General features: G+C 57.8%; 3 protein-coding genes across 6 annotated transcripts in view; 1 reads left to right on the plus strand and 2 right to left on the minus strand.

The window, feature by feature from the left end:
* Window positions 1-14: 14 nt before the first annotated feature.
* Window positions 15-4,571, minus strand: FASTK (Fas activated serine/threonine kinase). Of its 2 annotated transcripts, XM_052638470.1 has the most exons (11): window positions 4,371-4,571; window positions 4,102-4,155; window positions 3,131-3,556; window positions 2,270-2,449; window positions 2,021-2,160; window positions 1,313-1,526; window positions 1,048-1,207; window positions 742-833; window positions 543-657; window positions 355-469; window positions 15-218 (listed from the first exon to the last, which is right to left on the minus strand). In XM_052638470.1, the coding sequence occupies exons 1-11, from the start codon at window positions 4,450-4,452 to the stop codon at window positions 111-113; spliced, it is 1,686 nt and encodes a 561-aa protein (XP_052494430.1). In that variant the 5' UTR covers window positions 4,453-4,571; the 3' UTR covers window positions 15-110. The 2 variants fall into 2 exon arrangements, with proteins under 2 accessions (XP_052494430.1, XP_052494431.1); XM_052638471.1 differs by lacking the exon at window positions 4,102-4,155.
* A 315-nt stretch (window positions 4,572-4,886) lies between these two features.
* TMUB1 (transmembrane and ubiquitin like domain containing 1) lies at window positions 4,887-7,485 on the minus strand. Of its 2 annotated transcripts, XM_052638886.1 has the most exons (3): window positions 7,404-7,485; window positions 5,936-6,354; window positions 4,887-5,669 (listed from the first exon to the last, which is right to left on the minus strand). In XM_052638886.1, exons 2-3 carry the CDS (start codon window positions 6,322-6,324, stop codon window positions 5,318-5,320), a joined length of 741 nt encoding a protein of 246 aa, XP_052494846.1. In that variant the 5' UTR covers window positions 6,325-6,354; window positions 7,404-7,485; the 3' UTR covers window positions 4,887-5,317. The 2 variants fall into 2 exon arrangements, with proteins under 2 accessions (XP_052494846.1, XP_052494845.1); XM_052638885.1 differs by lacking the exon at window positions 7,404-7,485 and having other exon boundaries at window positions 5,936-6,462.
* A 3,172-nt stretch (window positions 7,486-10,657) lies between these two features.
* The window catches only part of AGAP3 (ArfGAP with GTPase domain, ankyrin repeat and PH domain 3), a 56,348-nt gene continuing 39,266 nt past the window's right edge, over window positions 10,658-27,739 (plus strand). For both annotated transcript variants that reach the window (XM_052638504.1, XM_052638505.1), the window contains exon 1: window positions 10,658-10,982. In XM_052638504.1, the coding sequence (XP_052494464.1) occupies window positions 10,658-10,982 (325 nt within the window). The remainder of the gene's footprint in view (window positions 10,983-27,739) is intronic.

Genomic DNA, 27,739 nt, shown 5'->3' on the forward strand with positions numbered 1-27,739 from the left:
AACAAAGCGTGCGATGGGGAAGGAAAGGGACTTTAATGACAAGTCAGAGGGAAGCAAAGTGCAAATTGTCCACCTCCACGAGGGGGCCATCCTGAGCCCGTGTGCACCCTTCACCCCCCTTCAGGTCCCCAGTGGAGGCCCAGGGCCTGGAGCTTCTGCCTCAGGTAGCTCTTGAGCTGGGGCAGGCCTCTCTGGGACTCCAGTTCTTCAAAGGGTAGCTGCGGGGCGGAGGACAGAGTTCGTCATCCTTGTGGGCTGGGGAGCTGGCAGCCCGGTCAGAGTGGGGGCGTGGCGGGAGCGGGGGCGGCGAGGCGGGGCGTGGGATAGAGGGTGGGGCTGGGGGCGGGGCCTCACCGGCAGAAGCTGATAGCCCATCAGGCCCAGGTGCCGCTCCCGCAGGGCTCGGGAGCCCAGCAGCACTCGGCCGTCCCGACAGAAGTGCCAGCGCTCCCGCAGCATCAGCACCACCCTGGAGAGGAAGGGACTGAGGCTCAGGCGCTATGCGCGGGGGCCGGGGAGGCTCTCCCAGGCTCCCGCCTTACCTTTGGGCAGGGTCCCCGGTGGCACGGGGACAGGACCTGGGAGGGTACGGCAGGAAGGGGTCTTGGGCTCTCACGGGCAGCACCGAGCCGCAGCTGCTGACACACAGCAGGAAGTCTGCGGGGCCGGGAGAGAAAGAGCCACTGGCTTCCGGCGGAGGCTCTGCTTCCCGGGGGGCTGGCCGGCCCACCCGGAGCTCACCTGTGCTGTAGCCTGGAGGCACGGTCAGGTCCTGCCGGTATTTCTCCTCCCCCAGCAGCTGGCGCAGCCCCTCTGCTACTATGTCCTTGTGACTGAGGGAAGAGGAACCAGGCTCAGAAGGGGCCCCAGGGCACTCTTTTTAGCTTGGTCCCACCTACTTCCACCCCCAGGCTGGGAAATGGCCTTTGGGGCTTAGCTTTCTGGTGACCCGGGGCACAGCAGCATAGACAGCTCAGGGTCCCCCAGGCCTGTCTACCCGGGTGTTTCTTGCCAGCTGACACCTTCCCTCCCCAGCTGCCCACCGACCTGTACTTGCAGCGGGCGCGGTCAGTGATGAGTGGCTGGGGGAAGATGGGCACTTGCTGCCTTCGGGGAAGGCGGGCACCCCGATATCCTGGGAGCTCCAGCTCCACCGCCGTGTCTAGCAGGGAGAGGTAGCGCCGCACGATCAGGGCATGAGGGGTGCCTGTGGGGAAAGCAGGACGAGGCTTACTGGGATGCAGACCCTCACTCCTGCTTTCCCCAGCCCCCCGGCCCTCCAGGACACAGCCAGCCCCCCAAGTCTGCGCACCACTGACATGGTTGATGAAACCAGGGGAAAAGACAAAGTGCAGGGCTCGGAAGGGCAGGCACCGCAGCTGACACAGTGACATCAAAATGTTGACAGTTGCCAGGGGGGCCACCCCTGCTTCCCGAGCCAGGATCCTCTCAAGGCAGGGCATAAACTGCTGCTCCAGAGGCACGTAGTTCAGCCGCCCAAAGGGTAGGACCAACTTCTGTACCACCTGTGGGGCAAAGAGCAGCCCATCACCCAGGGGGAAGTTTCTCTGGTCTTCTTTACAAGCTGAACCTCAGGAAGACTTGGCCTGCAAGCTTATGACATCAGTCACTGGAAAGGCAGGACAGTCCCTCTACAGCACAGATGCTCAATAGCATAAGCACTGCTGAAGTCCCATGTCAGTCTCCAAACAAGCAGAGACATGGCTGCGGGTTCTGGCCCTGAAGACTTGGTGGAGTGGGATCGACCAAGCTAAGACAGTGGCTAAGGATGTTTGGAGAAGTGCAGAGAACCAGGTGTACCTGGTGGGGAGTTGGACAAGCCAGTGGGGGTTTGAGCCAAGGTGGTACCCCAGGGGAGAGGCCAGAGAGCCTAGGTAGGTGGTCTGCTGCAGGAAGCAGCAGTCAATCAAGTGGACAAGATGAGGGGGGTGGGAGCTAGGCCTGCTGGGATGTCTGAGGGCCACTAGGAGAGGAGCTTGGGAAGCTGAGGCAATCCCACCTTGCTATTGAGCTGGGCTTCCTGAACCACCAGGAAGTGGGCAATGGCTTCCAGAAGCTGGGGCTCCCTCAACCGGTGGCGGGCCAAGTGCTGCGCTAGGAGCACCATCACGTGGGGAGTCAGTTCCTCAGGCCTGGCCTCTGTGAAGAACAGCTTATCACGCTGGACCCTCAGGCCAGACCCGGGTGAGATTCCAGCAGATACTGCCTGCCTCCACCCCGCCCCATCACCTGTCCCCCGCTCTGACACCTGCCAGGCTGCGGATGAGGTGCTGCTGAGGACGCCGCTGGAAATGGGGACAGCTTAGAGCGGCTTCCAACCTTTGCCCACCTCGAAGGATAGGCGGCAGAGGGGGCGGTGGCTTCGGAGGGAGGCGGAACCTTCGCTCCTGCTCCAGGGTGCACATCAGGGGCCCATCTGATGGGAAGCCTGAGAGGCAGAGGGTCAAAGGAGGCAGGGAAGGAGCTGCTCTGCTCTTCTGCAATCCTGCAGTTTTAGTTAGTGAATCCTCAGTCCTTCTCATCTCTGTTTTCTGGGCTGGAAGATCTGCTACAGAGCACGCGGAAACACCAGAGAAATAGGAACTACCACGTGAATAAAGGTATCACAACCGTCTGTGGGAAAGGCCTTATACAAAGAAGGCAGTAAGATCTCATCTCTTGCCAATGATGATCAATTGCAGTGGCTCCCTAGGGCACTGTATTAGAAGAGACCTGGTGGCTCAGTGGTAAAGAATCTGCCTGGCAATGCACAAGTTCGATCCCTGGGTCTGGAAGATCCCCTAGAGAAGGAAATGGCAACCCACTCCAGTATTGGGTTGAGGACTTGGTGGGCTATGGTTCATTGGATCGCAGAAGAGCCAGACATGACTTAGCGACTAAACAACCACAAAAAAGGGGGTGGCACCCTAACCTAAGCTGCAACTCATGCTGCTTGACTCGTGATGACTGTTGTGGATACTGCAGAGCAGCAGCAAGTAGTGGCATCACTCAGCAAGTGTGCCATTCCTGGCAAAGCTTGAGGTGGGTTCTGTCAGTGATCTCAGGTGGGTCTGCTACGGTTTCTCTATCCTTCCATTGACACCCACCCACCCATAGACACCGTCCTCACCCAATAAGGCTGCAAGGTGCAGACACACGTGGATGGTGTGAATGTCAAAGGAGGGGCAGTTTCGGATGATGAGCTGACTGAAGTCCTGCAGTGTGGCCTGCTCCACAGGAGGGGGCTGCGGCAGAGACCCCAAGAGCTGGCTCAGACGACGAAGTGCCACAGGGTAGTGGTGGGCACGCACTTTGGTGGGGTTCTGCCCCAGCCAGCGTAGCAGCTCCCCAGGGCTCCTCGCCTGTTCCAGAAGCCGCTGCAATCCCTGCACAGGGCCTGCATGGGGGCCTCCTCCAGGAGGCCGGTGGTCTCCCCATTTGTTGGGTCCCAGACAGCAGGGCTGTACTGGTGGGAGCAGCAGCAAGCCAGACAGACGAGCACTGGAGGCCTGGGCAGAGAGCAGGACTCGAAGCATGGAGTTGGGTGCTGGAGACCCTGAGGGGTGGCCCAAAAAAGGGAGTGAGGTATTCTCCAAAGGGGAGAAAGACCAACTCTCTATTCCTCACCTCGCTCCCCATCCAGAGGAGTCTGGGGACAGAGCAACCCGTACTCTCTTCACCCTTCTTTGTGACTGCTCTGGTCCTCTTCCCCAACCCGCCCCTCTCTGACTCCTTCCAACCTTTGCGAGAGCAATCGGAATCCTTCAGAGTTCTCGCGGAGGAATTTTTACAGAGCAATTCCACATGCATCATCTCCTCCGATCCTCCTCTGACACGCCCGTGAGGCGGCAGGCAGGGGCTGGTACTATCTCGATTTCACAGGTGGAGAGACCAAGGCCCAGGGAGGCGAGGGGGTTAAGGCAAGCCCCGAGGTCCCGAATCTGGTTAGTGGTCGCGCCCAGCCTGAAACCCAGCTCGCCCGACAGATACGCTCCCCCCCACCCCCGACCACCTCCCCCTCCCGCAGGAGGCGGCGGCGGTACCGGAGGGTGGAGCGCGGGCTCCGTGGTCCTGGGTTCCATGCTGGGCGCTCCCACTTACCAGCTGCGTGACCTTGGACAAGTGGCTTCGGTCTCCCTGCCCAAGCCTTCTCGCCTGTGAAACGAGAACGCAGGGCCCACCTCGGAGGGCGCCCGTGGAGCCCGCGGGCGCGGCCTGCGCTACGGCGCGGAGTCGGGGGTGTCAGGGGGGCCCCCACACACACCCCCACCCCGCGGCCCGGGGGGAATGCCAGGAGACCGTGGTCGCGGTCGCCAACACCAACTCCCGCCGCCCTTCCCCGCGGCCCGCCCCGCAGGCGCCACCCCTACATGACTCCCCAGGCCCCGCGCAGGTCGCTCCCTCGGTCGGTCTCGGGGCCCGGGAGCCGGGCTCCCCCCGCGGCCTCCTCATCAGGGGGCCACCGAGTCCTCCATCTTCCCGGCAGCCCCCGAACCGCGCGGCCCGGACGCCAATCGCCGCGCCAAGTAGGTCCTCCGCCAGCAAAGACGTGGCTCCCGGCAGGCCCCGCGCGCCAGGGCGCCGCGCGCCCCGCCCCCTGCTTCCGGGAAGCTGCGCGCGCGCGGCGCCGGGGCGGGGCGGGGCCAAAGGACTGGGGGGGTAGGGGCGGGGCAGAGGCGGGGCCAAAGGGCTGGGGGATGAGATTGGGGTGCAGAGGGGAGTGAGCAGCGGTTGGCCTGGGCGGGCAGGGCAGGGTAGGGCGAAGCATCTGGCCCACCCCTTTTCTCCCAGTAGGGCAGAGCTCCCCCTAGACCCCCTCCTCCGCGACCCACACACGCAGACACTAGGCCAAGAGTGAAAACTTCACAGTTATTTAATCTGCACGTGTTCCAGAAAGCCCCCTCCACCCATCCCGACTCCCCTTCTCCAGCCCTTCCCAGTCCTCGGGCCCCCAAACCAGCCAAGGAGCGATCCGGGACTAAGAGGTGCCCAGGTCCTCAGGCTGAGCCCTAAGGGCCCAGGGGCGTGGCCCCGCTCTGTCCAGGGCCAAGGCAACGACAGCAGCTGTCTGACTCGGGGTAGCCCACTGTCAGGGGGCGCTGAGGGCCAGCTGCCCCGGGAGGTGGCCCAGAGCCATGAAGGTCACAGGGAGGGGCTTCCGCCGCCCCTCGGAGTGCTCTGCCGCGCAGCGCTGGGCTCCAGGGTAGTGGGAAGAGGCAGGTCGGAGAGGCGGGCCTGGGCAGACAGCAGCTCCCACCTTGTCGTGGCGAGCAAGGTCCCGAGAGGCCGGTGGCGTGGCCAAGAGCCCGTGGAGGCACTACGGGCGGTACATGGCAAAGGCCAGGAGGCTGAGGAGCAGGGTGAAGCCGGCCAGACCCAGAGTGGCGGTCAGGGGAAAGAAGGGCCGGTACTGGATCTGGCAGTACCATAGCAGAAGCAGCAGCAGAAGGAGCAGGGGCAGCAGCAGGCTGCCTACTTCCAGCCCTGAGGGGCCTGGCTCGGACCCCGGTGGGCAGGGCGGGAGGGGGGGACCCACCCGTGTGGACACGTGGCAGTGGAGGACACAGTTGGGAGGGAGGTGAAGGCTGCCCAGGGTCTGGGTGTCGTCTCCTAGTAGCTGCCCTTGGTAGATGAGTCGCACGTGCTGTTCCCGGCCGGGAAACTGGGTCCTGAGGAGAGAGGGACCTGGGTAATAGAGCGAGTCTCAGGCACTCCTGGCCCCTGGTCCGGAACAACTCTCCTACCCTCACCTCTGGCCTCCACGGTGTGTGTGTGGGGGGCCCTCCTGCTTCAGGGGAGCAATACAGTGTGTGACTAGGGGCCTCAGTTTCCTCATCTATAAGAGGATCTCCGGGATCTCTGCTGGCCCTTCTAGGACTGTGATCATCCCCGCCCTACTCTTTAGCACTTCCTTCCTGTCATCCTCCCGGCTTACCTTTTCAAGGAGCCAATGGTGTCGTGGGGCCAGGCTCTGGCCACCTGCTCAGAATCGTTGAGGAATTTCAGCCGAAGTACGAGGGGCTCCTGGGGGGAGTCCGGAGGTGGCGGCGTTGCTGCGAGCCCCACGCCGGGTTCTGGTGGTGCCGCCTGACCTCGATGTCTCAGGCCGGGGGTCTCAGCTCCTGGGGCCTCCCCTCTGATGCTGTCCATGACCGCCATGGCTTCACTGGGCTGCGTTGGTGTTGGGGTCCCTGACGGCTGGGGCAGTGGATCGGCGCCCTCGGCAGTGTGCGTTGAGACCCAGGCGAGAGCCAGCACCAGAAGGCAGGCAAGCACCGAGAAAAGGATGGTCACCTCATCACCTACCCCTTCGATCAAGGCCATGGCACCTGCCTTGCCTGCCACGCTACCGGGCTGGAGAGGCACAAAGAACCCATGAGGGGCTGGCTCACCCACCAAGAGCCCTCTGAACTTCAGGGGGCCCCTGACCCCATCCCACCACAACTCTCCCACAGTCCTCATTCCGCCCAGTTATCCCAGCCCTACCCTGGGACATATACATACCCCTTCCCAACACCAAATCACAAGTCCTAATCTTCTGTAACCTAAATTTCAGGTCTTTAAGCAGTTCCACAATTCACCCAAACCCTATTCCGAAGTCAGAGCTTTGACCTTCTAAGCAACCTCTCCCTTAAATTCAGCCCCTACCAAACCACCCCAAAGCTTACCTATTCTCCCCATTTAGGTCATCTCAAAGTTTATCTACTCCTTTGCCTATTTCACGGCAAAGCCTATCTATTAATACTGCTCCATCGCTAAAGTTTCTCCAAGCGGGTAGAAAAAAGGTCTCTACGCACACGCACAACGCCCCCTTACCATTCAGCCAACCCCCACCCGCAGCACAGGACAGCTTCCCAACGCTTCCCCACGCCATATGTCAAACTGCTTCCCTTTGGCAAACTGGAACCTCCGAGGGTTCCCACCCCCACCCCTAGCCCCCACCCCTAGCCCCCACCCCTAGCCCCCACCCCCAGCCCCCACCCCCCACCCCCAGCCCCCACCCCCCACCCCCAGCCCCCACCCCCAGCCCCCACCCCCAGCCCCCACCCCCACCCCCCACCCCCAGCCCCCACCCCCCACCCCCAGCCCCCACCCCCCACCCCCCACCCCTAGCCCCCACCCCAACTCGGCCCCCCTGGTCCACTCAAACCCCACCCAAGGCGTCCCGACCCCGCGCCTCCCCTGGGAAACCTCTCCAAACCCAGCCTGCTGCAAGACCCCAGATCTCGCCCGGGAACCCAAGACTTTGCCCTCCCCACCTCCATCCTCCACCACCCTTCGCATCTTCCCGCCGCCCGCCCCCACACCCCGAGTGGCTGGCGGGCGCGAGAGATCCCGGGGCGGGGCCAGCCGGGCCAGCTGCTGGGGCAGCGGGGTGGTGCGGCCACGGCACAGGGACTCACCTCCAGGCTCCGCCAGCTCCATAGCGGACCCTCGGGCACTTCCGGGAGGGAGGTGGCGAGGTCGCAGACACCTGGAGGCACCCCCTCCTTCCCCGCCGCCGCCGCCCGGAGCATTGTGGGTCTTGTAGTCTGGAAGGATGCGCAGTCCAGCGTTCTGCGCTGCGGACCCACGTGCGGAGTTCAGCCGCCTGCGCCGAGCCCCCACAGATCGCTGAGGGGCTGGCGGCGGCGGCTTTGAGGTTGTGCTAGCCCGCAGAGGTTCGGGGCGAGGTAGGGGACAGCAGGATCCTCTCCCTCACCCGCGGGCAGCCAGGACGTGTATCACATCAGAAACCAACGTCAGCTGGTTTCTGGCTAAGTCTGTCATATCACCCCCCCGCCCCACCCGGGGTTTGGTGATGCAGTCTTTGGGGAGCGCAAGTGGACCCTACGCCGGCCTACTCTTAAGTCAGAGTGGACCCTCCACGTTGACTCTTCAGCCCAGAGCCCAGTATCCACGGGCTGCCCGCCCCGCTCCCTGCCCCCAAGGCTGGCTGAGGAGATGGGTCTTCAGGGCTGGCCATGGGAGGTTTCAGTTCAGTTCAGTCGCTCAGTCGTATCCGACTCTTTGGGACCCCATGGATTGCAGCACACCAGGTCTCCCTGTCCATCACCAACTCCCGGAGTTTACCCACTCATGTCCATTGAGTCGGTGATGCCATCCAGCCATCTCATCCTCTGGGGGGCTTGGGGCTGCCTTATTTACCTGGCTCCTCCTCCACTGGGCTCCTGTAAGACTGTGAGGAGCATAGACTTTGGAACATGGCAAAAAATTCTGACCCCTTATCCTGTGCTTATCAACTATATGACCTTGAGTGCATTATTGAATCTATATGAACCTAAATTTCTTCATTCTTAAAACTTACCTCAGAAGACAATTGTAATGGGAGAAGTTTGTTTTATTAAAGAAGTGTGAAAACTGTAGAGGGGATCTGTCACACGGTAGATATTTATTCACTTAGAACGCTTCCTCCCCTGAAATTTGGGCTCAGAAATTGGATCCTTAAGAGTATTGTTGTACAGGCGATGTTGAGCCTCATGTGACCTGAACCAAGTTAATTTCTATGGGTTTTCCCTCCTTCCTTTGGGTTCCTATAGCCACAAACTTTATAGGTCAGTCTTGATTAAAAGTAATGTACCCTGGTGCCCTGATAGCCTATGCCTACTTATGGGAGCAAACACTCCAAATGTTGCCTTGGGACTGTCAGTTTAGACTTACAACATGCAGAACGATTAATAACTTATCTCTAGTTCCTTCCCATTTATCCAGTTATTCTAGAAGTATTCATTAAATGTATAGCATGTGCTGGGCGCTGGGTCAGACTCTGGGAATACAATGGCGAATCAGACTGTATCCCCGCCCTCATGTAGCTAATGTACTAATAGAGGACACAGACAATTGGCCCACTAGTGCTAAAACAGGCGTGTGCCAACTGCTGGGGCAACACTTTTGAGGGGCTCTTTACCTTCAGCATCTCTCCTGGGAGGTACCTACTGCAACTTCTTGCTTTCAGTTCTAATTAAGCATCTAAAATACATGTACGGTACTGCTTTTAGACTTACAGAATATTAGGCTAGGTGATCTGTTCAACCACTAAATATTTTTCAGATGAAACCCAAAGAGGGTGAAAGACATTCTTCAGAACAAGCAGGTAGGTAGGACCCACACCTCTCTGGAGCTTGGGAAGCCCCAAGGTGTTGATTAGCTTGCACTAGGTTCTTTGGAAGGTCCAAGATACTTAGAAAGGTGACCAGGTTGGTACTGGGGTCAAGTGGTGTGGGTAGCTTAAATGGTGGGCAACTTTATGCTGGGAAAATACCCAGCTTGGGTATTTTGGAAGTGGAAGTGTATGTAAAAAGGATGGTATCTGTCAACTGTGCCAGAGGACATGGGGGTAGAGTCCTGGCAGGCTGATTGGCTGGGACCTGGGTTCTGCACAAGCCACCTCTTATGGGGTTTAGGAAAAGCCGGGGGGAAGGGGGTGGCTAGTGAATCTGCATTCAGCTTTAGCAATGAGGATGCAGAGGAACTAGGACATTGAAGGGGGCTTCCTGGCCCTGGGAGTGGACAGGAACACAGGATGGACAAAGGAGAGAAAACAAGGAAAACTGAGGCCACCATGTGGACCCTGGTGAGTGTCTTAAATGGGGTGAGGGGGGGAAGAAGGCATAGTATTTGATTATTTTCTTCCTTCCCCTTTCCAGGGAGGTCCAGCAGCACTCACTGAATCCTCCACCAGTCCGGCAGTGGGGATCTTTTAGGAGAGGCTGGAAGATAAGAGCGAGGACGTTGTTGTTTCAAGTGTCATTTTCAAGGGCCCCGCAGATGAAGGTCTCAGGAAGATCTGGAAATAGAAACCAGAGACCCAGATTCCCAGCCTCGGTGCCCGCAGCCGGCAATGGAAAGTCCAGGGAGGGCCTGAGAAAGAACCCTGAGTTGGCGTGGTCTCTAGCGGTGACCTCGGGGCCCAGGGACAGGGGAGCCTGTGCCGCACGGATGGCAGGACAGTGTAGGCGAGGCGCAGTTGGGTCCGGGGCGGCGACCCTCCTCGGCCCACCAGCCGCGTTCATCAGCATCCCGGCACTGCCCGGAGAACAGACACTCCACCCAGACCAGCGCAGGGGGGCGAAAGCGACAGCTGGGGCGGCGAGGCGGGCAGGGCAGCTGTCCCCTCCAAGCGAGTGGCCCTCGCAGCGGGTGTGGTGGGGGCTGGAAAGGAGGCGGAAGGGCCCAGGCTGGGTGGGAGGGGCCGGCCGCCGGGGCCGAGCGCGCGGCTCGGGGGTGGAGGCTGCTTCGCCAGCCAGCTAGAGAGGGGCGGGGGCGTTGGGGCCCGCGCGCTGGAGGGGCGGGGGCGGCGGGGAGGGGGGCTCCGGCTGCGTGTGCCGGAGCCGGCGGGGGCGGTGGTGCGTGCGCATGACGCGGGGGGGAGGGCCCGGGCCGCGCGCTCCCGGTCCCGTTGTTGTTGCCGCTGGAGGCGGCTTCCAGGCAGCGGGATCGCGGCGCCTGGGAGCGCCCGGCAGCAGCGGCCCCAGCGTGCGCGGCGGCGCCTCCTGGCCTCTGCCCCCAGCCCTCGGCCCCATGCACTAGCCCCGCGCCGCCCGCTCCGTAGTCCGGGCCCCGCCAGCCCCGCGCGCCCGCCCGCCGCCGCCGCCGCCGCCGCAGCGCCGCCCCGGGCCCCGGCCGGGCCCGCCTCGGGCCCCGCGGCTCCGGAGCCATGAACTTCCAGGCGGGCGGGGGACAGAGCCCGCAGCAGCAGCAGAGCCTGGCGGCGCCGGGAGGCAGCGGCGGCGGCGGCGCGGGGGGCGGCGGGCAGTTCGGCGGCGCAGGGCCGGGGGCCGGGGGCGGCGGCGGCCCCTCGCAGCAGCTGGCCGGCGGGCCCCCCCAGCAGTTCGCGCTCTCCAACTCGGCGGCCATCCGGGCCGAGATCCAGCGCTTCGAGTCCGTGCATCCCAATATCTACGCCATCTACGACCTGATCGAGCGCATCGAGGACCTGGCGCTGCAGAATCAGATCCGGGAGCACGTCATCTCCATCGAGGGTGAGCGGAGCCGGGGGCTGCGGGAGCCGGGGCGCGGAGGCCTCTCCGGCCCCGGCCGGGGGCTTCGCCGGCCTGTTCTGGCCACGCTTTCCCGGTCTGGGGGGTCCTCGCGCGCCTGAGGTCGGGGCCACGCGGTTTGCCGATCGCTGGCGGTGCAGAGCTGGCGGCGGCTTCGCCATTTCTCGTCTGGCGACACTTTGGGGCTGGGGGGCAGGTCCCGTGCCGGGGGACACGTTTTCTGATCTGCGGGCTCCAGGCTGTGAGGGTGGCGTCGCTGCGGGGACGGGTGCGCTTGGAGCCGCGGAGGTTCCGGGGCCCTGGGGCCCGGTCTGGTCGGGCATGGCCCAGGAGGGTGGGCGCGGCGGAGGGCCTCGGCGGGCCAGGAGGTGGGGCCGCTGCCGGAGAGGCGTCTCAGCTGCCGCCCCGGCCCTGCCCGCCTCGCAGCGGTGAATCGGAGCCTGCCGTTAGTGGATGGCAGCGTTCCCGGGCCCGGCGCCCGCGGGCCCCGGAGGGTGGCCCTCCTCGAGGCCCTCTCTGCCTACGCAGACCCCGCACGCCGCGGCGGCCGGGAGCTGGGCAGGCCTGGCGCGGGGCTGGGTCACCGGGGGCCGCGTGAGAGGCCTCGGCCGGGCCAGTGTCGCCTTCGCTGGGTCCAACGCGCGCCGGACACCCGCCGCTGCTCTCCAGGGAGCGGCTCCAGAGGCGAGCTGGGGGCTCCTGGGCGCTGACCGACCTCCAGGGACTCGGGTGCCAGGCGTCGGAAACTGGAACCGTGGGCCACTTAGTTACCCAGCGCTCCTTTCTCTAGGCTCTCAGGCCTGCACTTGGCAGCTGAGGGGCAGAGGAAGTGGGGGCACGCTGCTGGCAGATGTGCCAGGACCCCTGGTGTGGTGGGGACAGACAGCATCGGCAGCACCCCCCACTTCGGCGGCATGGTGACCTTTGAGCGCCCGTGGGGCAGATGGACCTGGGCCTGGGCCATCTGCTTCCTCCTCCTGCTCCTTTCCCTTTGAATGCGGTCGCCCCCCAGCAGGTGGTGGGTTCAGAAATGCCGGGAAAGGGCAGGGCCTTTTGCCGAGGACCTGGAGTTGATGGGAAGGGGCCTGTCCACTACTGGGGTCTCACAGGAGGGCCCCACTGGCGTCTTTCTTTGTGTGAGGCTTTTGGGGTGGGGTGTCCTTCCCCTGAACAACCCCTGTCTGCTTTTAGGGGTCCCCACGGCTGAGGAAGGAGTCATTGGCTTTTTGGGGGGGGGGTAGGGGACCTCGTTTAGAGCTGGAGTTCCTCTCTGTTCTCGACATGGTCCCCTCTGACTTCTTGCTGTCCCTTGCCCAGCCCTTGCTCATCCCTCTCCAGGCTGAGTTCACTGTGAACTAATTAGGTGACAGAAAAAAAAAAAAAACCTCATTAGCTTGGATCTGAGTAAATGGCCTGAATCATCGGTGTGGCTGGGGACCAGGAGGTGGCATATGTGTGAGCCAGGGGCCCCCAAAAGAGCGGAGATGACCAATTTTTCCTCCCCAGTCTGAAGAGGCGGGGCGGGGAGAGCTGCCATTCCCTGTGGCTTCCCGATTTCCCCCAGAGGAAGTAAGTTCCATCAGTGCCCAGATGCCTCCCTCACCCACCCCCCGCCCCCTTTTGGAGGGGGAAGAGGCTTGGTGGGACAGCCATGGGGTGGGGGGTGTGGAGGAAGGCAGGCCGAGCGGGGAGAGGCAGGGTCTCTGCTGGACACCACCTCTAACTTCCGATTCCTTAAGAGCAATCGCCCACACCCCCTCCCCAGCTCAGGAGGTTTCTGGCCAAGCATCTTCTGTGATGTGCAAGCCAGCATTCTTGGGCCACACTTGGGTGTTCACCCCCGTCCTGAATCCAACACGACAGGCAGAATTTCCCCCTCTAGCGCCCACCCCCGTGACCAACTTCCCCACTGCGGTTTGGAAGTACCCTGCGTTCTGTCTACCACGCCTGGAAGCTCCGTGTCACCATCTCGGATTCTGGGACCTGGTGTCTCATTGTCACCAGGCCCAGCTGCTCCTCACACATCCACTCGCAGCTCTCCTGGTCTCTACTTCCCTGCTTTTTCTTGGCGAGGCCGCCTCCCTCGTTCCTCCGTTCCCCCCCCATAGCCCCCCCCTTTCTTTTGGCCAGCCTCTCTCCTGGAACCCATCTTGATTCTCCACCTCACCCCTACTTTCCCACTTCTGTCGCCCTAGCTTTTCCACTGTAGGCAGGCATCAAAAAGAAAAAAACAAGCCCAGAAAACTCCTTCTCCGATTTCTGCCCTATATCCTTCCTTTTGCCATCTGCCAAACCATATTGCCGCTGTCCTGCAAACAGCATCCCCGCCTCCCCAGCGGAGGGCGGGGTGGGGGGCAGCTTCGCAGGCGAGCCATTTCCCTGCTCACCCTAGGAGCCTGACCAGCTCCCCCCTCAACCCCCTGCCAGGGCCCCCGCAGACCTGGGTCGAGAGGCTGTTACATAAACACATCCATCACCAGGGAGGCCGATCCTATGTGTGGCGAGGGATGACATTTCCCTCGTGTGGAGTAAGCCTCACTCGGTGGTGCTTTGGTGATGGGCGTTCATCCTAACCCTGGAGGTGACCGGTGAGGTGTGGTCAGGGGTCCCTTTGGGACTGAGAAGGCTCAGTGGCACCCTGTCCTCCTGCCCTCTCTCAGCCCCTCTGAACCCTGTGGCCAGAGCAGGAAGAAGCAGAGGAACTCTGAGCTTTCCTGTGTTTCAGGACAGGATCTGGAGGGAGGGAGTTCCTTTTCCCTCCAAGGGCAAGGAAAGAGAGAACCTGTCCACTGTTAGGCCTTATGGAATGTATGAGGGTATCATCAAGAGCCAGGATGGAGGGGGAGACAGCTCACCGCCTGCGGAGCCTCTGAGCCACCCTCGCCGCCCTGGTTGGGGCACTGAGGCTTGGAGGAGTAGGGGACCTGATGGTGTGCCCCGTGTCCTAGAAAGAGGGCCTCAGAGGATCCAGGTCCAGATGGGGACAACCTGGGCACGTGGGACCCAGGTGTGCTGGGCCATGTGAGCTGGGAGCTGGGATGAGCTGTTGGGAAAGGCCGCCCTTGGGGTCCCCGCGGGTGGCCTGGAAAGGCAGGCTTGTCTCTGAGTAGCCCTGAGCTCAGAGAGGTCTGCCCCGGGGTGACACACAGCCAGGAATCAGACCGTGGTCCTGGGCAGCTTTTCGTCAACTGGTTAACTTGTTCCTATGGCCCTTGGTGTTCCTGCAAGTTTTTTTTTTTTTTTTTTGAGATGTTTTAACTTATTTGAGTTTAAAAGCATGTTTTATCAATGTAACTTGTCTACAGTGTGCAAAAAAGGGCTCATCGCTCAGTCATGTCCGACCCTTGGCGACCCCATGGACTGTTGCCTGCCAGGCTCCTCTGCCCATGGGATTCTCCAGGCCAGAATCCTGGAGTGGGTGGCCATTCCCTTCTCCAGGGGATCTTCCCGACCCAGGGATGGAGCGTGGGTCTCCTGCCTTGGAGGCAGATTCTTTACCATCTGAGCCACATAGGGAAACCCCTATTGTAAAATAAAACTTCAGGAAAGTGAAGCCTCTAGCTGGTGAGCCGGGACACAGGAGTGTGGTCCTGCTGGAGAGCTGGCTTGGGGAGTGGCCCCCAGGATTGCCCCAGTCCTCAAGCTGCGAGGCCACCATGAAGAGGGAGAGAGTGAGGAGCCTGGCCTCTGCTGGGTCCAGGCCTGCCTTCCTCCAGCAGTGAAATTCCTTGGTCAGGGCAGCACATGGCTGTCCTGTTACTCACTGAGGCATTGTCTGCCTACCTCCATGGGCTCCGGGCTTGGTAACATTCTAAAGGGACTCAGATAGAAAGAGGTGCGGGTGTTCCTGGTTCAAATCCAGGCTAAGGGGAGAAGGTGGCCCGGAACCTTGGGCAGGGCGGTCAGAGCCTCTGCAGCTGCAGGTCTCCCCAGAGCTGTAGATTCTGTCCCTTGTTTCCTCTCCTGTGACCAGATCCCAGCAAGAGCCCTGTGATGTGGAGAGAAGCATTGGGTCCATTCTGGAGACAGAAAAGCTCTGTCCTGAGCTGATTCCCTTCTCCTGCTCCTGGGGATAGGCATTCCTCAACCTGCTGATAACACGAGCCCGCGGGGCTTGCTGCCTCCAAGAGATCTCACTTGGTGGGTTTGGGATGGGGGCCCAGGGTGTGTAACATCCCCGGGGCCATTGTGGTAATTAGCTGCTTTGGGGAATGCATGCCTCTTGGGGGACCGGTTATTGAGGACTTTGCACTAAAGAGCTCTAGGAATTCTCAAAAAGAGGATATTGGTGTGGGTGCCAGGGGCCAGGGAAAGCTGCATTTGTTCCAGATACGTGTATTAGCTCCTGCAATGTGGCCCAGTTGCATCTAGCACTGCGGAGAGCAGGAGGGGAGGGCGGGGCAGAGCCAGCACTCTGGACACTGAAGGTGAATGGATCAGCCCTTAGCAGGTCCCAGAGCGGGGCCTGGGAGTGGCAAGAGTAAAGCCCAAGTTTTAAGAAAAGCAGGGCGAAGATGAGAGGCTGGGAAAGGCTTGTCAAGACCCCAAGCCTGCAGGAACTCGGTGGGGGGAGCCTGGAGATGCCCCCCCACCCCCAACCATTTAGTCCTCCTTCACTGCGTTCCAGCTCTCTGCCAGCTTTGGAAGACAGTCCGTGTTCCTAAACACGCCCATGGCTGGCATGTACCGTAGCTTGCTTCTACCATTTATTTATGCATTTATTTGTTTTTGGCTGCACCAAACATGTGAGACTTTGGTTCCTTCACTAGGGATCAAACCCGCGCCCCCTGCAGTGGAAGCTGGAGTCTTAACCACTGGACTGCCAGGGAAGTCCCTACCATTTACTTCTTTAATTGAATGTGTGTGCCAGGCACGGGGTCTGGGGGATGCTCCGTGCAGGGGGAGCAGGTGTGCAAAGGTAGCAAGGGATGGGGTTCAAGGAGCCGCAGGCTGGTCTGCGTGCCTGAGCACTGAGTCCACAGGGGAAGGACCCTGGTGCAGGAGTTTTGAACGTTTTATCCTGTATGAATTCATTTACAGCTCACCTTATTCCAGGAATCCACTCAAGGTGGCACTTAAGCCTGCAGGAGATGGGCAGTCACTGGAGGGTTGAAGCAGGAGCTGTCTGGTTGAAGCAAGCAGGTGTTATCTGAAAGCAGGTTGGGGCTTCCCTGGTGCCTCCGATGGTAAAGAATCTGCCTGCAATGCTGGAGACCTGGGTTCAATCCCTGGGTTGGGAAGATGCCCTGGAGAGGGAAATGTCCACCCACTCCAGTATTCTTGCCTGGAGAAGCCCCATGGACAGAGGAGCCTGGTGGGCTACAGTCCAGGGGGCCACAAATAGAGTCGAGCACGACTGAGCGATTAACTCTTTCCCTTCTCATTCGTATTTGAGAATGAACTCTCCGTTTGGTGCCGGCTGGAGCAGAGGGCACAGGGCCACAGGGAAACCAGGCGGGAGAATTGGATGAATGAGCTCTTAGTGTCCATGCCGTGCATTTGGCCGTGAGCCCTTCCGCGCCGCTGTCAGCGGGCCTCTGATCTCAGAACCTCAGAAATGGAGGGAGGAAGGAGACCCTAACCTGGAGGAGCTGAGGCTGAAGGGGGCCGACCCAGGGCCCTGTGAACCTAGGGGCCTGTTCAGCGTTGCCTGAACACCTACCCAGGACCCTTTGGCTTACCCCCATTCTCTGCAGGTAACTTGATTAAACAGAGAATAGGGGTTTTGTTGAACCAGTTGCATTCTTCCTGTCATCTAGCCGGCTTCCACCACACAGGCCAAGGGCACGGGGCAGCTGGTTTGGCTCAGGGAGCTAAGCTCTGGGGTTATGGAAGTGGGAAGGAGAGGTGACCCGAATCACCTGCTTTGAGGTGTGGACCTTGGGCTATGTGGTGTCCCACCAGTGAATATTCCTCGCCTGCCTGCTGGAGATTGTCATGAGGCCTCTGCCCTTGCATTCTTCTGGGGTATGCACATATCATCCCCATTTTGCAAATGAGATCGCCTAGGACCTAGAAGGTGTCCCTGATGGCTCAGAGGGTAAAGTGTCTGCCTGCAATGTGGGAGACCCCAGGTTTGATCCCTGCTTCCAGAAGATCCCCTGGAGAAGGAAATGGCAACCCACTCCAGTATTCTTGTCTGATGAATCCCATGGATGGAGGAGCCTGGTAGCGTACAGGTACAGTCCAAGTCACATCCCCAAGACTGCCCAGGGACTCTGCCTGGTTTTCCAGTTCCAGGCCTAGGGCTCTTCCTCTCACATGGATGGACTGATTGAGCTCTGCTGGGCCAGGCTGACATACAGTCAGCCGTGCTGGGTACTTCTCAGGCAAGCTTTTGACCTGGAGTTTCACTTTTGGAAGCTTTCGAGTACAACTGAAGGGCGATTCAGAGCTCTTCTCTCCTGCCATAGTTTTCTTCTGGATGTCTTGTATGCCCGGCTGAATGATGCCTTTTGGAGGGGGGCTCTCCCTTCTGGGAGCAGCATGCATACTGCACGTGGTAGAAAAGATGCTCAGTCAGGAAACACTCCAAAATATTTGAACATCTAAAAAATGTAAATAATGTTTAAACGGGGAAAGTAACGCCTGCTTGTTAGAACACATTCCAGTGTGATAGGAAGTAGAAACACCCCACCCCTCCCCGGGGCACCTGCTGTCTGTCTGATGGGTATCTCCGATCTGCCTCCCTCCCGTATCTATCTACTACATCTAATTACTCCACGATCAATGATATTATTGCCGTTTCATAGCAGAAGTGGGACTCTGGAAAATACTCCACCGGGGAGAAGGGAAACCAGAGTCACAGATTCATGAAAGGCCTCTGTGTTCAAGCACCCGTCTGGCAGCTCCCCGTTGGGGAATCCAGAGACCTGGGATCGTCTTCCTATTCTGCAGCTGACTGGCTGCGAGAATTCAGGCCCCCAAACCTCCCTCCCCACCCTGGCCTGTCCTCCTGATCGTGCTCCTAGCCTGTGGGCCATCTGGGTCTTGGATTCCTGCTCCATGGAGGACAGATTCCATTCAGTGTGAGGTTCTGAGCTTGCCTACCTGTGCACTGCGTATGACGCACACTGCCTGGCACAGAGCGAGTGCCCGGTGCGGGCTCGTGGTTATCTGAGAGGCTGCGTGGTGCCCAGGGCAGGGCTGTGCAATCAAGCCAAGCCTGCTGGTGCCTAAATCTTTGCACACTGAGGTCTTTACACACCTAGATCTGTTTATTCCCTTTGGACAGATTCCCAGAAGGAAGAAAATGGTAGGGCCGTTGGGCCCGCACGACCTTCTGGGGACTTTGGCCACACGTGCCACAGTACCCCGCAGGCAAACCCTTCCTGTTTTCTGGGGCAGAGACTCCCTGTTCCCTGCCCGTACCCCGTCCCCGTGAAAGGAGAAGAGAAAGGATGAAAGGATTTTGTGTGTATTTGATTACTAGTGAGAGTTAAGATTCAACAATGGTTTTTTGATCACTGTATTTTGTTGAATTTCGTTAATATCTGTTATTCGTCTTCCCTGTGGTTTGTTACTCTTTTGCTTAACACGTGTTGTCGTTTAGTCGCTCAGTCGTGTTTGACTCTTTGCAAATTCGTGGACTACAGCACGCCAGGTTTCCCTGTCCTTCACTATCTTCCAGAGCTTGCTCAAACCCATCTCCATTGAGTCGTTGATGCCTTCCAGCCATCTCATCCTCTGTTGCTTCCTTCTGTGCCTTCAATCTCTCCCAGCATCAGGGTCTTTTCCAGTGAGTCGCTCTTTGCATCAGATGGCCAAAGTATTGGGGCTTCAGCATCAGTCCTTCCAATGAATAGTCAGGGTTGATCTCTTTTAGGATTGGCTGGTTTGACCTTGCAGTCCAAGGGACTCTCAAGAGTCTTCTCCAGCACCACAGTTCAAAAGCATCAATTATTTGGTGCTTAACCTTCTTTATGGTTCAACTCTCACATCCATACATGACTACTGGAAAAACCAGAGCTTTGACTAAACGGACCTTTGTTGGCAAAATGATGTCTCTGCTTTTAATACATGTGGGACAGTTTTAGTCTCTGAATTCAGAGCAGACATACATTGCTGGAGGTGAGCTGCGGTCTGGGTCTCTCTAGCGGCCCTCTGACCCTCCTGCGGCCCTGGGCACCAAGATGAGTGAGCTCACACCACGTGGTTCCAGAGGGACATGCCTTTGCTGTTTTCGTGCCTGTTTATAGTGTGTATTTTCTTTCTCTTTCTTGTTTGTCAGCGCCCCTCCTTGCCACTGTTAGCGCGCCCGCCCACAGCAATTTCTCTTTTGCCTTTTAATTTGATGTTTTGATGGCTTGCGAACCTGGAGCCCAAGCTGCTAGAGTGGGATTCAAGCCCAGCCACGGCCTCTCTGTGCATGTCTGTGTCTGTGTGTGTGGTGGGGTGGGAGCCTGGGCACTCGGGGGGCTCCTGCTCTGCTCCTGGTGGGAGGGCCCAGCCCCTCCTCTGCACGTGGCCTCTTCCAGGGAGGGGTCGACACGATTGGACTCTTTTGGTTAAACGGGCCCTAAATGAAGACCAAAGGTGAGAAATGCTATGAAGATTTGGTGGCTTTCAGTCCCCTCCGAAGCCCCCACTTATCTTGGTTATTGTTTCCAGATTCTTCTAGACCGTTTTACATCAGATGGTGCGGTAGAATGAAGCCTGCTGCCTAGATTTGGATCCCTAACACTTAGTGTGACCTTGGGTGAATTCCATAACCTTTCTGTGCCTTGGCTTCCTTGTGGCTAAAATGAGGTTAACAAGCACCCATCTCATTGCTGTGAGGTTGAAGTGTGTTAACGGGTGTGAAGTTTTTAGACCAGCCCCAGCTGTGTTCACAGCAGCTCCAGCCTCTGCAGGGCTAGGGCAATGACTTGGTGAGGTCATCACCTGCTGCTGTGGCTAAGCAGTCACGCTCCCTGAACCCAAGTGGGCAAGTGGGTGAACCTGGGGGGCGGAGTTGGGGGGAGGTTGGTCCAGCCTGGCAGACGCTGGGCAGGGGTGCTTGGTCCCATCTTGTCTGAGGTTCCAGCTGATAGACACAGACCCTGGGCCACAGCTGGTCACAAGGAGTGTGTCACACAGGCACCCAGCATTGCTTTCCTCTGACTCTTTGACTGTCGATTAGCGTATTTCCTCTAATTCAACACCAATTACATACGTGAATTTACACGTGTAAATTCAGATTTTCAGGTACCCATAATGAGAAAGTAAAAAGATAGGCAAGAATGGATACACGTGTACGTATGGCTGGGTCCCTTCGCTGCTCACCTGAAACTGTCACAACATTGTTCATCGGCTGTACCCCGATACAAAATAAAAAGTTTAAAACAAAAGGAAAAAGGAAATCAACTTTAATGCTGTGTTTTATTTAACCCATTGTATCTGAAATATTATCATTTCAATGTACAGTTAATATAAAAATGTTTAATGAGCCATCTCACATTCTTTTTTCAACAAAGTCTTCAAGCTCCCCTGTTTTACACCCTCAGCGCCTCTCCATTTAGACTGGCCACATTTCAGACGCCCAGGAGCCGCCAGTGGCTCTGGTATTGGAAGAAGGGCTCTAATTTTATCCTGTCAGATAACAAAAGAATACCTCTTCATTGGAAAAATTGAATATAGAAGTATATCCTTTTGGATTCATCTTCCTAAAGTATTACATTCAAAAAAAATTTTTTAAAGTAATGTGACCTTCATGTATGTCCTGCCGTTTTCATTCAGTCATTCCGCAAGCGCTCCTTTGCCAAGCACCTGCTCAGGCCACAGCGATGGGGGGCATACACATCCATTTAGAAGTGTTACTGAATTAGCAGTGGCTTTTTGTCGGCGCAGATTTTCTTAAAGCCTGAAAGTGTAACTAGCATTGCGGGGGCTGGAGCACGAAGCGTGTTCCCATCGAGGGAATTGTCAGATTTCGGAACCAGAATTCACAGAGTTCTGCTTAAGGTGGAAGGTGGGGAGTGAGCCCAGGCCCCACTCTTTGGCAAGAGGCTGGAGGAGAGGGTGGGTGTCTGGGGAGAGAGCGCGTCCAGGCTCCTCTGAGTCAGCGTCTTGGTTGCGGATGGCTTTGCCCACGAGCCCCAGCATGGCTCACGTCACTTGGGTTTGGTGGTTTAGTCCCACGTGGCTGCTGCTCTGCCCTACTTAATGTCCCTGCCCGCCCCCTCCGCATCATGGCCAGATAATCCTGAACCCAATCCTGAACCCCAGTGAGGGGAGAGAAGGGGCGGGGAGGGACTCTCCCATCTGCCGCTGGGCCAGCGGTAGTGGGCTCGACCGGAAGTGGACGTGCCAGCGCAGGAGCCTGTCGGTATGCAGAGCTCAGGCGAATGGCACAGTCAGGGACTGGCTGGCCTCTGCGTATCCCCCTCAGGCTGGATGGAATAAAGTGCTGCACTGGGAGGTGCAGGCCTTAAGGGGAGAGTGAAGTCGCTCAGTCGGGTCCGACTCTTTGTGTCCTCATGGACCATAGCCTGCCAGGCTCCTCCATCCCTGGGATTTTCCAGGCAAGAATACTGGAGTGGGTTGCCATTTCCTTTTCCAGGGGATCTTCTTGACCTGGGAGTTGAACCCAGGTCTCCCGAATTGCAGGCAGACTCCTTACCGTCTGAGCCACCAGGGAATCTGCTTAGGGGATAGGGTGCTGATTTTGTAGCCAGTGGTGCAGGCCAGAGATGGTTCTGACGCAGGATTCAAGGTCACTGAGGAACAGCGGGGTGGGTGAGGCCCCCAGCTCTTTTCTAGTCGTGGTGGGGGCCTCCTTCCAGCTCACGGAGCAAGGGCGGGCTGGGTTATCCTGCCAGCCGTGGCCCCCTCAGCTGTGACCCCCAGCAGTGGTACCGGGACAAGTCATCAGCAAAGCCGCAGTGTACCCCTCACCCCATCCTGGCGTCTCAGGCAGGAGCTGTTTTTGTAAGGCTTCTTTTTCCTTCTTGGTCTGTGTTCTGTCTTTGTGCTGAGTAACGTGTATATAGAACAGCGGAGAGTTCGTAAACAGACACGTACGCTCAGAAAAACACGTGGAGCAGTCAGGCCCCTCTTAGCCCGCAGCACTGGTTGTTGAATCTCTCAGGCCACTTCCGGGCCCTGAGATTAGGGAGCCCACCCCCTCCTCCTCCCCTCCCCTTCTCCTCCTCTCCTCCTTCTCCTCCGTCTCTCCTCCCCCTCAAGCTTGGAGATGAGATGCTAGTGGAACCGCCCAGGAAGGAGCATCCCGCTGTATTGCAGCAATAAACACCACCTCCTTTGCACCAACTCCTTGTTAACCTTTGTCCAGGGAGCCAGCAGGGAACATGCTGATGGGCCGGGCTGGGCAGCCTTCTGCCTTCAGGAGGCCCTTGGATAAGCCTTCCTGAGTCCGCCTCCAGCCAGCCTAGAGAAGACAGAGGTCATCACCCTGCAGAGCTCTCTGCTCCCAGCCTGTCATTCAGAAGGGGCATGCCATCCTGTGCTGGTGCCTACAGGCACCTCACCTCCCTCCCTGGTCCCGTCGCCTGTTGGCTGTGGCCCTGGGGCTGCACTCTGCCCAGTGAGCTGCGGAGACGCTTACTGCCCTTTCCCTATGGGAAGAGCTGGGCTGTAAATCCGCCTGTTTCTAGCTCCATCACTCTCCTTTCTGGTGCAAGGCCCTGGTCTGTCCCCCCCGACCCCTCAAGACTCCCCTGGCCTGGTCCCTTGTGGGCCTGGAGCCATGCGTGTCTTGCCCCTGCTGGCCCCGAGCTGGTATCCACCCGACTTGATGTCTCCCTTCTGGATGCTGAGCCAGTGGCAGGCGGGCCTCGGGCCCCCAGCCTGGTGGTGATCGGTGACCGGGGCCCTCCCTGCTCGGTTCAGCGCCCAGGAGCCCTGTGGGGCCTGGGGGTCTCTCGGGGAGCCCAGTGCCACCTGTAGTGGCCTGGAGCAGCCAAGGATGGGCAGAGGGGTTGTCAGGGGCCTGAGGTGGAGCTGGGCTGGGAAGAGGCCGTCTGTAGCAGGGCTCAGCTTCTCTCTCCCAGGCCTGTCCTCCTGGCGGCCGAGTCTGGGCCGTGTGCTCTGCGCCTTACTCCAGCCTAGCCTGCACTGGCATGGCCCCCAGCTGACCCCCGGAGGAGGGTGGCAGCGGCGTGTGGAGTTCTCTGTCCTCTCCTTCCTCCTCCAGGGCTCAGAGCTCGGTCAGAGCTGCCAGGTCGTGGAGAGCTCGGTGTCTTGCTTTCCAGCACATCGGCCAATGCAGCCCTTAAACACCCCGCAGATGTGTGGGTGCGGCCGTCCTTCCACGTAGCCCTGGCGGGTGGTGGGGACAGGAAGGTGGTCACGTTCTAGCCCACTTTGTGACCCTCGCCCGCCACTAGCGGGCCTGAGACCAAGGGAGGGACACCCGCCAGCATCTGGGTCTCGGGTGGGTGCGGGGGGCGAACAGGCCCTGTGTGGGTGGGTAGGGGGGCAGTCTGGTTGAGTCCAGGCCCAGGGCACCAGTGACATCAATACGGAGACCCTGACCCAGGTCCAAGCAGCTTAACAGCGACCCGCTGAGGGGGCAGGGTGCCCAGGAGACCAGGAGAGAGTCCTTCCTCTGTCTGCAAGGGAAAATGTGTCCTGGAGGATGAGGGGGCTGGGTGGTCCAGGTCGGGAGCTGTGTGTGTGGTGGTGGGGTCGGGGAAGGGCAGGAGGGGAGGCCCTTCCAAATTCTGAACCAGGTGCCTTGGGCACTGTCACTTCCTTTCCTTCTGGTGAAAAAGTGAAAGTTGGGAGTTGCTCAGGCAAGAAGACTGGAGTGGGCTGCCATTCCCTTCTCCAGGGGGTCTTCCCGACCCGGGGATCCAACCCAGATCTCCTGTATGGCTGGCAGATTCTTTACCGTCTGGGCCGGGGAAGCCCTTCCAGTGAGTGAAAGCCACTCAGTGTCTGATTCTTTGCGACCCCTATAGTCCGTGGAATTCTCCAGGCCAGAATCCTGGAGTGGGTAGCCTTTCTCTTCTCCAGGGGATCTTCCCAACCCAGGGATCAAACCCAGGTCTCCCGCACTGCAGGTGGATTCTTTATGATCTGAGCTGTTCCAGGGTGCCCCCTAAACTTGATCAAGGGTACAGTTGATTTCTGCAGCAAGTGGGCTATAGGTCCCAGAGCAGCTCAGCCAGGAGTGGGCTGTGTGTGGGGTCCCTCTGCTTCTGAGCAGGAGCGGTTGGGTACCAAAGATAAATCATATTTCTCAGAGAGTGCGCCACGTGCCAGGGGAGGCGGGTGGGAGGGGGAGCCCCGCGGCGTGCCTGGCTCCCGTGAGAGGCACTGGGAGACACTGTTTTACCAGAGTCGTGATCATATTAGGAAGATCGCTGGCGTCGTGTGTTTTTAAACTATTCACAAGTGCCACCCCACACTCTGGCACTTTGTTTGTACGGCAGACGTCGTAAGAATGACAGCTTTTGCTCTGGTGCCGGGGAGCAGCAGGTTCTGAAGTAAGGGGTGGCGCATCAGATCTGCTTCCGCTTCATGTACCCCCTCCGTGCCTGCTTGTGGTTCCTGAGACTGCCTTGGGGTGTTGGCGCCCCCACCTTGCAGATGAGGGACCCAAGGCCCGCAGACGTGACAAAGGCAGGATCTGGACCTAGGACATCCGGTCTCAAATGCCGGGCTCTGAGCCGTCACGCGCTGCTGCACCATGGAAAAGATAAAAGCTCTGAAAAATACAGGAGGAAATCAAAAGACTATTGTCTCATCTTGGGATGAGAGGATCCTCTTAAGCCAAACAGGAAACCCGGAACTCATAGACAGAAAGACGGACTGATTTTTTTCCCCCCGAGCCTTTTATTTTGGCAAATAGCTACCTTGAATGATTCATGGTTAACATCTACCCATTTGCTTTCCCTCTGTCTCTCTCACACGTTTTTTATTTTTTTGGTGGAGGTAATGGTCAGTAGTTGTGGACACAATGGAGCTTGTCCCCCAAGCACTCTAGCGGGCATTTCCTATGAACAGACCGTCTTTCTACATGACTTCACAGCAGGGTCATACCTAAGAAGATGAGCGAGGACTTTCAACCATCACTGGATAGCTCATCCATAACCCAGTGTCCTCAAGGAACCCCCAAATGCCTTATATAACCTCTTTGTTTCCCCAAGTCAGGACGGCACAGGCCCCATTGTGATGCTTTTCCCTATCACGCAGACTCTTTTTAAAAAAGTTTACTGAAGGTATATGGTCGATTTACAATCCTGTGTTAATTTCTACTATACAGCAAAATGACTTAGTTAAACATATTCTTTTTCCATTATGGTTTATTACAGAATACTGAATATAGTTCCCTGTGCTATACAGCGGGTTTCCCTGACAGCTCAGTTGGTAAAGAATCTGCCTGCAATGCAGGAGACCCCGGTTCGAACCCTGGCTCTGGAAGATCCTCTGGAGAAGGGATAGGCTACCCACTCCAGTATTCTTGGGCTTCCCTGGTGGCTCAGCTGGTAAAGAATCTGCCTGCAATGCAGGAGACCTGGATTCGACCCCTGGATTGGGAAGATACCCTGGAGAAGGGAAAGGCTACCCACTCTAGTATTCTGGCCTGGAGAATTTCATGGACTAGTTTATGGGGTCGCAAAGAGTCAGACACGACTGAGCGACTTTGACTCACTCACTCACGAAGGTGCTCTTGGAACGGAACTTCTTCGTATGTATATAGTAGACGTATATGTGGTGTTTAGTGAAAGTCGCTCAGTTGTGTCCGACTCTTTGCGACCCCATGGACTATACAGTCCATGGAATTCTCCAGGCCAGGATACTGGAGTGGGTTGCTGTTCCCTCCTCCAGGGGATCTTCCCAAGCCAGGGATTGAACCCAGGTCTTCTGCATCGCAGGCAGATTCTTTACCAGCTGAGCCACGAGGGAAGCACAAAACATTGTACTTACTGCATAATAGTTTGAGTTTACTAAGTCCCAGACTCCCAACCCTCCCTCCCCAGCCCCCACCCCTTGGCAGTCCTGAGTCTGTTCTCTCTGTTTCTGTTTCAGGGATATGTTTGATTGTGTCATAGTTTAGATTCCACGTATACGTAATGTCATACGATACTTGTCTGTTTGGCTTGACTTTGCTTTAGCATGACAGTCTCTGGGTCCCTCCGTGTTGCTGCCAGTGGTGTTACTGCATTCTTTTTTGTGGCTGCCGAGTGTCCCGTCATGTGCACCGCATCTTTGTCCGTTCACCTTTCATTAGGCATTCAGGTTGTTTCCATGTCTCGGTTCAGTTCAGCCGCTCAGTCGTGTCCGGCGCTTTGCAACCCCGTGGGCCGCAGCGCGCCGGGCCTCCCTGTCCATCACTGGCTCCTGAAGCCCGCCCCTCCACGTGCACTGACCGGGCTATTGTTGACAGTGCTGCTGTGTGCACAGGGGTGCAGGCATCTGCTAGAACCACAGTTTTGTCCCAGTTTCCCAGGAGTGGGATCGCTGGACCTTATGGCAAGCCTTATTTTTGGTTTTTGAGGAACCTCCATGCTGTTTTCCGTAGTGGCCGCACCCACCAGTGTGCATTCCCACCAGCCGTTGTCGGGGGGGCGGGGGGGGGTTTCCTTTTCTCCACACCGTCTCCAGCATTTATTATTATAGACATTTTAACGGTGGCCATTCTTACCTGTCCATCATGCAGACTCTTGAAGAGTCTGGGGCAGGTTTTCTCATAGAAGGCCATGCCCTGATTCAAATGCTGGGGCCAGTGGTTTTTTTTAACTTGTTCTTTTATCTCCACTTGCTGCCCATGACCTGAAGTGAGGTGGGTGGGGGCAGGGGTGGGCTTTGGTGAGATCTAGGTTAAACCCTTTTGACAGGAATACCTCCTGTTGTGGCGTGTCAGGTTCTGTTCTTGGTGATGCTAAAGGGATAATTACCAGATCTCCTCATCCTGAAGACCCTTTGCTTCCCCCTTTGTAATTCACAGTATGTGGGGTGAGACTTCTGCACCTGGGAAATAAACTGCTCCCAACAGCTCTCACTCAGTGGTTTTCAGTGCATCAGTGACCTGAATCTGTCCTGTTGGGGTTGCCATGTGGTGATTTTTCTCATCTGGACTTGCCTTCTGCAAGTCTTAGCTGGTATTCTTCTGTCAGTAAAAGCCCTTGGTTGTTTTTAGTATCGCTCTTGTCTTGTGGATATTTGTTGTCGTTCAGATGTTATAATCAATTACAAAATTAACAGATTTAATTACATTTTTGTAGACTACAGTAAGAGAATTCGCTTGCCATGAACATATGCCAGATAAATGGTTAAGATGCTTGTTACACAAAGAATTCCTCTAATTTCTTTTTTTGGTTGCACTGGTGGGTTGAGGGATCTTAGTTTCCATCCAGGGATTGAACCTGGGCCCTTGGCAGTGAAAGCACAGGGTCCTGACCACCGGACCTCCAGGGAATTTCCTCCTCTAAATTGTTAAGAAAAGAATTTTAAAACCCCGAAGACAATTAGACAAAGAATAGAACCAGGTGGACAGTTCAGAGAAGAGGACATGCAAATTGTTGGTGACCATGAGAAGGCACTTAGCCTCAAAGTGAGCAGGGGAATGCAGATCTGAAGAGCAAGGTACTGGGTTCCCCCTTTAGAAGTGGAAGCTGAGCTGATGACTTCTGATGCTGGTGAGAGCGGCAGTGTGTTGCTGGTGGGGGGCTGGTCGGTGGCGGGGTGGGGAGCGGATTGCTGCCTCCTGTTTGGAAGAGTCATCAGGCATCATCCATGGATATGAAAAATTCGTATTTTTCTTTGAACTCAACTCTTCTACTTTGGGGCAT

The sequence above is a fragment of the Budorcas taxicolor genome, chromosome 4 (assembly GCF_023091745.1).
Source record: "Budorcas taxicolor isolate Tak-1 chromosome 4, Takin1.1, whole genome shotgun sequence".
NCBI classification, from domain to species: domain Eukaryota; kingdom Metazoa; phylum Chordata; class Mammalia; order Artiodactyla; family Bovidae; genus Budorcas; species Budorcas taxicolor.